The sequence below is a fragment of the Montipora foliosa genome, chromosome 1 (genome assembly GCF_036669935.1).
Source record: "Montipora foliosa isolate CH-2021 chromosome 1, ASM3666993v2, whole genome shotgun sequence".
NCBI classification, from domain to species: Eukaryota; Metazoa; Cnidaria; class Anthozoa; order Scleractinia; family Acroporidae; genus Montipora; species Montipora foliosa.
The window spans coordinates 42,865,403-42,876,343 of NC_090869.1; the positions used below are offsets into that span (position 1 = coordinate 42,865,403).

Genomic DNA, 10,941 nt, shown 5'->3' on the forward strand with positions numbered 1-10,941 from the left:
TCGAATTGTTGTAGGCCTGTCTCTTAATTGAGGCTATGATATGAAAGACTTTCATTTCAAGGCTTCTAAAATTACTACGAAAGTTAAGTAAACAAAAAAGATTGTAGGACCGGGCTGGTTATGCCCCTGAGTGCCTGCAAATTGATTTAGAATTTCCTTCCTAGCCCACAAACAAATGAACTTGTCCCTGCTTCTTCTACTCTTACGTACAATGTCCTTTTCAAATCCAAGTTACTTCCAGGCACATTGTCACAAATAAGGACAAATTTCCTTATTTTGGGGTTCTAATTTTAAGATCACACAGAATCTGTGTTTGTCTTATTTTGGCTTTTACTTCGTGTAGAAGTAAGCTTTTGTTACGTCATGTGCGTCTTCTACACGAAGTAAAAGCCCTTATTTTCAGGCTCTAATTTTAAGATGACACTGAAACTTAAATTTAAATTTGAAACTAAGTTTATTTTTCTTATTTTAAGAAAATACGAACTCAAGACTACAACGGTCATTCTTAATTCAAAATTCGTCATTTTAGAGTGACGTCTCCAAGTCCCATCCTCCCAGTCATCCTCCCAGAGTTTGACAATGTACAACCCCTTTCACAATTGTTCATCCTTGGCAGTCAGAACCGCGACGGCTACGCTGGATTGTTCCAGTGATACTCTCCGAGTGCTACAGTATCTATTTTATACACCAACAACCATTTGGATTCCTGTAATCCACAAAACACAAGAGAACAGCCTCGTGACACTAAACTGTAAACATGCGTTACATGAGCTTCGGGGATTCTGGCATAGACCTCAGTGGTTACGTAGTTGGGGACTCGTGGTGGGTATATACATGACATCTTTGCTTACCGCTGTGCGAAAACATGATTTTTTTTTTTACTTTTTTGTATTTTACGAGTAACGAGATGGATGTGCAAGAGACTCTACAGTCGTTTGGTGGTGAGTAATTGTGTTTTATGCTTCTAGGCTAACACTTCGGTAGCCTTTTTTTGCCTGATTTCATTTTTTTGCTGTCAACGATTCAAATCGATCGTCTGACGTTAGACAGAGTAAAATCTGAAAAGTGTCACTCCCAGGACTGAAAGGGTCGTGTACAAAACATGGACCTCTGGTGCATGGACCACCTCCGTGAATCACCCCTAACATTCAAGGACTAAATTACCAAAGATGCCTTCACGAATTTCTGAAACTTTCTAAAGAGATACCCTCATACTTAGGAAGGGTACATGAAATAAATGCAAATGCAGGGTGCTACACGGCCAACGTTTGTATGAACGTAACCTTTCCTTGTACTTGTACATGTTCATTGCGGTGACTTTAACATCTTCAGTTCCCACGGCCTGCTCCCGTCTGACCTAGTAGCTCAGTCGGTAGAGCGGCGGAGATCTAGCCCGAAGGTCGTGGGTTCAATTCCCACCCTGGTCAGAGTTTTTCTCTGTCCTTGTGTGGGCCCATTTCCATCAGTAGGGCTAGGGTTCATATGGGATAGAAATCTAGCACTTCACGTTACACTACACTCCATTCGGTTAACTCTGTTTAAAAATATAAGTGCTACACGGCCAACATTTGTATAAACGTAACCTTTCCTTGTAAAATCTATTAAGTCTTACTCTCAGGGGTCAATGGGTTAATTTGATTTGATTTCATTTGTGCACAACCCCACAAGCTATTCAGCTTTAAACATTATTTTGTGAAAATAAAATTCTATTATTATTATTATTATTATTATTATTATTATTATTATTATTATTATTATTATTAAGGCAATATTCATTCTGTTCAGAATCCACTTTATCGACTAGAGGGTTTCAAAATCAAAGGGAAAAGGAAAATTAGTACTATTTTTTTGTTAATGATTTGAAAACTCTGATTAAATCCTAGTAAACACTATACGAATTAAAAAGGCATTAAAAAAAATTAATCATGACATTTGATATTCTGACAAGACAAGACAAGACTTTATTTTCACACTTCCTTAAAACGGTTTTTTCTTTTCTTTCCGCTGAACAGAAAGTGCGTGGACTGCTTTGCAAATTGTGAGAACATATCGTGACTCCCTCCAAGCCTTATTACTTCCTCTTTGATGTAAACTGTTTTTTTTTCTGTCAGTCACTCTATTCTGCATACACATTGCAGTCTATAATAATTATTACTATGTCAGGCTTGTAATAGCAGCTATTTTGCTATCTGTGTGTATCTGCATATTCCATAGGATGGTGACTTCCACTGTAGGTGGTATGCTGCTGCTCTATCATGTCTCTGGAATTAGTCCATTTGGTGAGAGAAGGGCTGCCAGATACATTGGTCAATTGTCTCTTTGTACATGTACATGTTACACATCCTCCACACAGGGTTATTGTTATCCTTGATAATTCTAGCATGGTGTGATCTAGTGGCTAGGCTTTGGTCTTGGTCTGCAATTATCAAGCCCTTTCATCATTCTTCTTCTTCTTCTACTTGTGTCGAAAGTAATTAGATAATAATACTTTGGTTTATGATTACTTCACTCAGTGATTGGTTTAAATATTCTCGTGCTGGGTTCTCCAACCAATCAGAAGTGAAACCAAAACCAATCGTGGCTCACGCATACAAATTTTCGCGCGCTTTGTGTTGGCTACATGTAATTACTTCAAGTTTTGATTGGTTTACTGGATTGTCTCCGTCCGTTTTGATTGGCCAAAGTAATTACTTTGGTTTTGGTTTTACGACACTCAATTGAAACTTGCTCTATTTTTAAAATGTTATTGCTTATTTGTTTTTATTTGTTTCATTTTCAGAAATGTGGTATCAAATATTCCTTTGGTGTCTGGCAACCTCTGTATTTATACACTGCATTTCAGCATGCATTGCTTTCCTTGCATTGCGCAAACATTCTCGTGGATTTTTTTTCCCTCTTCTTGTAATCTTTATTGGATTTCTTTATCCTGTGACTGGAGGAGTGATTACAAGTGAGTTCAAAACTGACCAGCTAGTTTGTTGCAATGGTGGATCCAGGGGAGGGGCCTGGAGGACACCCCCTTAATTTTGGATGTTAAAAGTAAAGCCTTTTTAAAATGCCTTGAGATCAACTGAAACTCAGCCCACATATGACCTGGGGGCCGAGAGATGAACCCGGGTCGTAAAATTGGCACTTGCAAAATTTTAAATAAAAGTTGTTTCAAAAACTGCCTTTACATATACCCATCATAACATTATTGCTGAGTGGTTACCTCTTTAGCAGCCAATATTTGGCTTATTTTGAAGATCCACCTAGTATCTTTGGGATCACAGCAAATTTTCCTGCTGATGCGATATCCCTATTGGCTCCACTGTCATTAACACTGTCATTGTTGAGAAATTGGTACTAGAAATAAAACTGGGCAAGCCATGTGGTTATGATACTATAACTCCACGGCTCCTCAAGGAAGGTTCTCCAATTCTATGATGATTCTAGTCTTCTTTGCTAGTCACACCTGCTTTTATATCAGCATTAGTTACACCTAGAACTAACATCGATGGGCTCAGAGACAAAAACACATTGCAGTTACCATGCGTTAATACTACATTTTAATGGCAAATACTCCTTCAAAGTTCTTTGAACACATAAAGGATGATTTAAAAACTACTCCAAGTATAACTTACTTTAGAAATAGTCAAGTTACAATATTGTCTGGACTTTGTCAATAATTCATAAGATAATTACTGGTGATTAGTCGCTATTGGTATTTTTTTAAACAATTCTCTCTACTTAAATTATCCAGATAACAGCGAGGATCACTTCTCTCTTTGGTTTATAACCCACACTGCAAATATACATTCATTTCACTATTGTCATTGTCTCTTTTCTATCGGCAATAGTTACTATCCATAGCGCTTTTGTGTTACTCTTTAATCCAAGGTGAAATAACATTTTACTCGGCTACAAATGCTACTACTTGTACCGCTACCATGGTCTACTATCAGCACGACAACTACTACATCTAATCAGGCGTAACAGGGTTGAGGATTGATTTAATTTAGATGGGTCTTTTAATAAAGTGTAAGAGAAAAGTGCTAAAGTCATCCCAACGTCGCCCATTATTTTTTCCTGCATCGGAATAACACTGATTTTCTTGATCATTTGTTTTATTTAGGCGCGACAATTGCTGCAGTGTACGAGACGTCGCGCTTTACCATGCCTCGGTATGCTTCATTCCTGTGGGGAGCTGGTCAAGCCTTCATAGGATTCTTGGTGTCATACACAAGAGTTTTGGCCACACTCTGATACAAGATGTACTAAACTAGATTCACAGCGAGGACATAGTTTTACATTGTTTGAAGGTTGTAAATGTGTTCAACATTTATCGGAATGTTTCTTATTCCCTCGGATAGGTCTTGCAGCTGACTTGTCCGAATCCGTAAAAGAAAGCTATGTGGCCACTTGCAAGAGAGTGTGAATTGGAAACTAATCGAACTTGATTTACGAGGTTTCCATGGTGAGGACAGTGATACTGATCAGAATGAGAACTGCAAAAAATGCACTTATACGTGCACGTGTCAGAGGATGCGACCGAAATTTTCCAAAACTTTTTAAAGGTGGCTGTAATGAAGAAAGGGACGTGGACATAATAGGAAATTGGCAACACAACTGAGTGGTGACTTTTAAGTTGCAGTTTCTACAGTCAACACAAAACTACTTTTGAAGTAGCTGCTGTTACACGACCTTAAGTCACCATGCATTTACAACACATCAAGAAAAGTAATCCGCAAGGCTCCCATCATTTCTAAATGTGGCTCATCATGTGCACTGTTTTCAGTAAAGTTACCCAGAGTCCTCGACTTTTAATGGAGACAACTACATTGTACTCGGGTATCATTATGGCCCCCTAAGGACGACAATCGTAACCTGTGCAAATGACCTTCGGGTTACGGAATGGCGTGCATAAACCTAAAACCAGTTCGCTCGTCGCTTTTCATTGAGACAGTTGGATATGCCAATATTTTTTTTATCGACACCATTGCCCCGTCGAATTGGCGCTTGTTACTCGTCCTGAAGCACCAAAGCACAGCACATTTTTAACTCTGTGAAATGTTCGACTCGGAGATTTCGAAAATACAACTTTGGGTCATTGCAGATTAAAGCCTTTGATAGACACTTTACCAGAAGCGAGGATACTTTCCATTAAGTGACTTTGCGTGGGAAATCGTTATCCAGGGGATTTTTGGATTCGTGCAATTGCGCGCGCTTCCAGAATGTGGAAATCGAGCTATTTAAACTGCATGGAAACGCTTACCACATACGTCATGTTGAGAGTTATTTATGATACAATCCATTCTAGGAACGAAACGGTTGCTCAGTCCCCTCATTCCTTCCCACTGTTAACCAATACAAGTAATTTTTTTCTGGACCCAAGTTTATAAAGTCCGATAGAGCTTTTATGATGGTTTACTAGTAATTTTTTGTCGACGTACCTATTAGTGTGATTTTTATTACGTCTTCGTCTCATTGTCGAAATATAGTTGGACGAAGTGACGAACATATTTCTATTTCACTGAATTGTTGTTATGCTGAAATTTTTGAAAATCTGGTAAAAATTCAAACGGGCCAGTGAATCTGTTAAGAATGCAGAATTAGGCTGGAAACTATTTCCTCTTAAAAACAATCCGGAAAATATTTAAAAAATCGATCAATGGTCAGTACTTCTTTGGGAGTTGAAAAGCAAAGGAAAAACTTTTGAATTCATAATCTTCAAATGTGTGAAGTGTACTGGTCATGCAATAGGTAAAATCGGCATGAGATGTTCCTAAAGTGATAGCGGAGCTCCGCGCGCTATTTCGCATGCCAGGACAGTAGTGTCTCCCAGATTTTTAACCTAATCATCTCTAATGGAGGAAAGATACTTAGCAATTTAATGGTGGTCTGTGGTGTCTGTTAAGTTCGTCTGGTACAAATATGGGCACAAGACGCACTAAACCGGGTATTTCGTCCAGACAAATTATGCGTCTTGTGCCCGTCTTTATACGAGACAAATTTAACAGACGAAGAAAAAGAGTTTGCCCAAGTTCGTCCCAGACAGATAATCCGTCTGCAGTATAAAAGCTGCCATTATATCATGTTTTCGCGTGGAAGCGCACGTGGTATTTCATTGGTGTCTCAAAGAGACAACTGCTTAAATTGTCCAGATAAGGGCGAGGATTAAGGAAATTCTTTCATATTTGTATATGTCATATTTTTTAAGTCTCTCTTTTCACACATCGACTCCGCAAACGAAGGGTTTTTGAGCGTTTTAACTTTAAAAATCAAAGATTATGGTATCTGATAGAAAATCACGTTGCCTGGGTCGGAAATCGATTTAAAAACAGACATATCAGAGTTTAAAAAGGATGATCGCCCGTCTAAATTGAACTATCGTCCTGTGTCCCTTTTGTGCTTTTTGTCTAAGATATTAGAGGAAATTGTCTTTATTAGACTTGACAATTTTGTAGTTGAGATTGGCTATCTCAATCGCTTACAGTCTGGTTTCCGCCCTGGTAACTCGACGGTAAATCAATCAATCTGGTGCATCAAATTTATCAAGGCATTTGATAAGGTGTGGCACAAAGGTCTTCTTTATAAGCTGAAATCAGTAGGAATCAGGGGAGCTTTGCTTAGCTGGTTTGAAAGGTATTTGTCCAATCGTCAACAACGAGTGGTTTTACATGGGCAGTCATCTGACTGGCGCCAAATTGAAGTAGGGGTTCCTCAAGGTTCGGTTTTGGGGCCTCTGTTATTTCTTATATATATATTAATGACATAACAAATGAAATTCAGTCAAAATGTTTATTTTACGATGATGATACTTCGCTTTTTGAAGTCGTTGATTCACCTGATGATACTGCGTTGATGTTGATTAAAGACCTTGAATCCATACAAATGTGGGCTACGAAATGGCTTGTTACAATTAATCCAAGTAAAACTGAATGTATGACGTTTTCATCTAAACGGATAATACCGCTACATCCCGACCTATTTTACAATTGAAATAAGGTCCATAATATTCGCTCAGTAAAAGATGACTAGTATTTACAAGGCTAAAAATTCTTTAAAAGTAAAAAAACCGAACGTTTTCGGTGTCAAGCCATCCTCAGGGTAGTTTGACCGTCCTCATGATTGTGTATTTGGCTTCCTACTTACTCCCTCTCACTGAGAATGAATACAGCATTAAAACTACCACGGACTTCGCCGAGCTTCTTAAGAACACAACCCTCAATGATGATGACGTCCTAGTGTCATACGATGTCTCCTCTCTTTTCACCGTAAGGACCTCTGGATGACACCATTGACCATATCATTGAAGAAATTTATACGTACAATAAGCAAACATACCGGTCGTTAAACGGTGGGTTAAAGGGTCGGACAACGTCGGACTCTAGTTTTGCCAAGAAGATATTTGCGAGGACGGAGATAAAGGGTTTCCCATCCCGCATCCGTTAATTTGTCAGTGATTTGTTTGTAGAGGTGGCCGTTGAAACTGAATACTGTGTTTTTAGTGACATCAGAGAAGGCGCTTGAAAAGAAGTTTGGAACTAAGTTTGGGTCAGCCTGATGATCTACTTGAGCGCCTCAACAGTTACTATCCTAACATCGTTTTTACTGTCGAAGAAATTCCTGACCGTTTCCTCGACACTTCTTTCAATTATGTTAACAAGTTCAACTGGAAAATCTACAAGAAACCAGGAAAACTGCCAACGCACTGGAAATCAGGAATCCCTACCAAATGGCAAAGAAATTGTATTACTGGCGCCCTCCACAGAGAGAGATGCAATTCTTCTGAGTTTGACAACGATGTCAAAAAAAGCAGGATATCCTAAGCGTTTTATTTCTCACACAGTGAACAGTTTTCTGGAAGATCCACCAGAAGATGATATTTTGATTCCTAATTTCCTTTTCGAGAAGCGCAACAAAAAGTTTTATCAAAATGCCTTACTGCAGTATCCTCCCACGCAGACGGTCTTTGGGATTCGTCACAGGAACGCGTGGAGCGCGGCCACATTTAAGTTAGCGTGTCTGGACCTGGTTGTCTTAGGGTAACCAACAGGAAGATCTTAGGGTAACCAACAGGTTGTCTTAGGGTAACCAACAGGAAGATCTACCAAGAGAGTCAATGGTAGCCGCCAATTTGTTAAACAAACTTCACAAGCTATGCCACTGAAGTGTATTTACGGAGGAGACGTGCAAGGAACAAACAAGCAATCACTCGCAGACGGCTATGTGCTCAACTCAACTATACATGACACATGTACAAGTACAAGGAGGGATTACGTTTTTGCAGACGTTGGCCGTGTATAGCACTTATATCTGAACAGACTTAACTGATTCGAGTGTAATGTGAAGTGCTAAGTATCTACCCCATATGAACCATGTGAGCGTTAGCCCTACTGATGGAAATGGGCCCACACAAGTACAGAGAAAAACTCTGACCAGGGTGGGAATTGAACCCACGAACTTCGGGTTAGATCACCGCTGCTCTACCGACTGATTTACCCATTTCCATCAGTAGGGCTAACGCTCACATGGTTCATATGGGGTAGATACTTAGCAATTCACATTACACTCTAATCAGTTAAGTCTATCCATGACATATATCGTCACACCGTACACCATATCCTCTTCCCCCCCAGTTCACCTAACAGTTCTTACAAAGGCAAGGGATTGTTCCATACTGTCTCACTAGGTTCAGCCATTACATAATCATCAGCCTCATTTTGATCAATGAACTCAACTGCAATTAACGTTCACATAGTCCTTTAAATAACGTGTTTCTCCTTGTGCGCTTAGACCTTCTTGTCTGAGAATCTGCATTTGACTCCCTTCTGTTAATGGCAACGTCCTCACTGACCATGTTTTTGTTCCTCTTCTGCCGAAGGCGACACCAGGTCTTGCTCATCTTGCCCCACAAATAGCCTGGACTCAGGTACGTCGTCGTCATCCTTTGCGGGCACGTCACTTCGATTAAGAAAGTGATTCACATGCCTACGGCTTACCACCCCATCTTCACTCTTGATTCGGGCCTAGACTAAAATTCTTAAACTATTGTAGGACCTTGTCCCCCTCTGCAAGTTATCACACTGCTTCTTCTGTGATAATTGATAGGCTTTCATGCGTTGTCTTACATCTGATCGAATGAGATCCAGTCGGGTTCGTAGACGGCGGTTGAACAGCAGCTCTGCTGGTGTAACTCCAGTTGTTGTTTGGGACTTTGATCTATAGGCTAACAAGAATCTGCTGAGCTTCGTATACACTGTACCTTCCTATCCGACCAACCTTTCATCCCGATTTTGAAGATGCGACCTGATCTCTCTACATGGCCATCAGGAGAAGGGTGTCTAGGGCTAGTTTTCACATGTAAAATTCCGTTCTTGGTCATGAAGCTACCAAATTCTACAATTGTGAATCCTGTGCTATTGTCTGAAACTACCATATCTGGCAATCCATGAGTGGCAAAAGCTCGTCGAAGCAGTTCTATAGTAGCTGCTGCACTGGTACTGGATGTTGGATACACCTCCATCCACTTACTGTATGCGTCGATCACAATAAAAAAACAACTCTCCTATAAATGGCCCAGCATGATTTAAGTGCATGCGGGACCAAGGCTTTTCAGGCAATTCCCAGGGATGAAGAGGAGCAGCGGCTGGTACTGCCTGATGAAGCTGACATACTTCACACGACTTGACCTTAGCTTCCATGTCGTCATCTACCCCTGGCCACCATAGGTAGCTACGCGCCAGATTATTCATTCTCACGATTCCGGGATGAGCAATATGCAAATCCTTCAGAAGTTGTTGTTGACCCCTTACTGGTACGACCACATGGTTTCCCCACAATATGCATTCATTATGTGTGCTAAGGTCGTCTCTCCTCGCATAATAGGGACCTTAAGATCTACGACGGCGACGTCGACCAAAACATCACCTCGAAATATGACTTTGCTCTAGTATAAGCATTTCGCGATTATTCCATCTCGTTCACGTCGTATAATACGGGCGAAGTATCCTAAAAATAAATTGGTACGAGCGGTTTCTGACTGAAAATAGAGAATAAAAGATTCTCTGTTACATGCTCACGTTGTCGTCAAAACCTAAAATGTCGTCATTTCACGTCGTCGTCATGCAGAGAACCGCAAACTATGCGGTAAAATCCGTGCCGCACGTGCAGCACGATTATTTCTGCTCTTCTAACCAATGATATCGTTGTTTTGCGGCGTTTTCGTCGACGTCGTCGTCGTAGATCTTAAGCTCCCTGTTAAGGCTCCAGACCTCCAGACTTTTGTCAGGACATTTATCGCCCCAGCCATGCTAAACCTTTGTTAGGACTTGTTGTAATACACGGTCGGAGGCTGTTCAATCTGCAATACTGTTTCCCCAGGGATTGGAACCTTCGATAAGGTATCAGGTGTAGGTGGTCTGCTGAGGCAGCAGCGTTGCCGTGGTTGCGACCCTCTCTGTAAACCAATTCATATTCATAAGGTGCCAGAAGCAAAGCCCACCTTTGAATTCTTGGCGATGCCATGATTGGGACAGTCTTATCTGCCTTAAACAGACCCAAAAGCGGCTTGTGGTCTGTAAAAATCTTGAATCTCTGTCCGTACAGATATGCTTCCTTGCCCAGTTGTGCATAGTTACGTTCAGCAGACGATAACGTCCTCGAGGGGTAGAAGATGGGCCTTTTTTGTCCATCCACGATGTGGGAGTGAACTGCTCCCAGTCCGTAAGGCGAGGCGTCACAAGAAAATACAAGTTCTTTACTGGGGTCATAATGAACTAAGAGATCAAAGGAACTATCTGTCTGTCACCCCACGTCCATTTGCAGCCCTTGGCAAGCAGTTCATTTAAAGGAGCCAATATAGTCGACAAATTTGGCTAGAAACGAGCATAATAATGCAACATTCCCAGAAAGGCTCAGTGGCTCAGTTGGTTGAGCACCGGGCTGTCACGCGGGAGG

General features: G+C 40.7%; 1 protein-coding gene across 1 annotated transcript; it reads left to right on the top strand.

The window, feature by feature from the left end:
• The first annotated feature begins 887 nt into the window (after positions 1-887).
• Positions 888-5,120, top strand: LOC137977907 (transmembrane protein 170B-like). Its single transcript, XM_068825241.1, has 3 exons — positions 888-941; positions 2,780-2,950; positions 4,115-5,120. The coding sequence occupies exons 1-3, from the start codon at positions 908-910 to the stop codon at positions 4,243-4,245; spliced, it is 336 nt and encodes a 111-aa protein (XP_068681342.1). The 5' UTR covers positions 888-907; the 3' UTR covers positions 4,246-5,120.
• Positions 5,121-10,941: the final 5,821 nt, after the last annotated feature.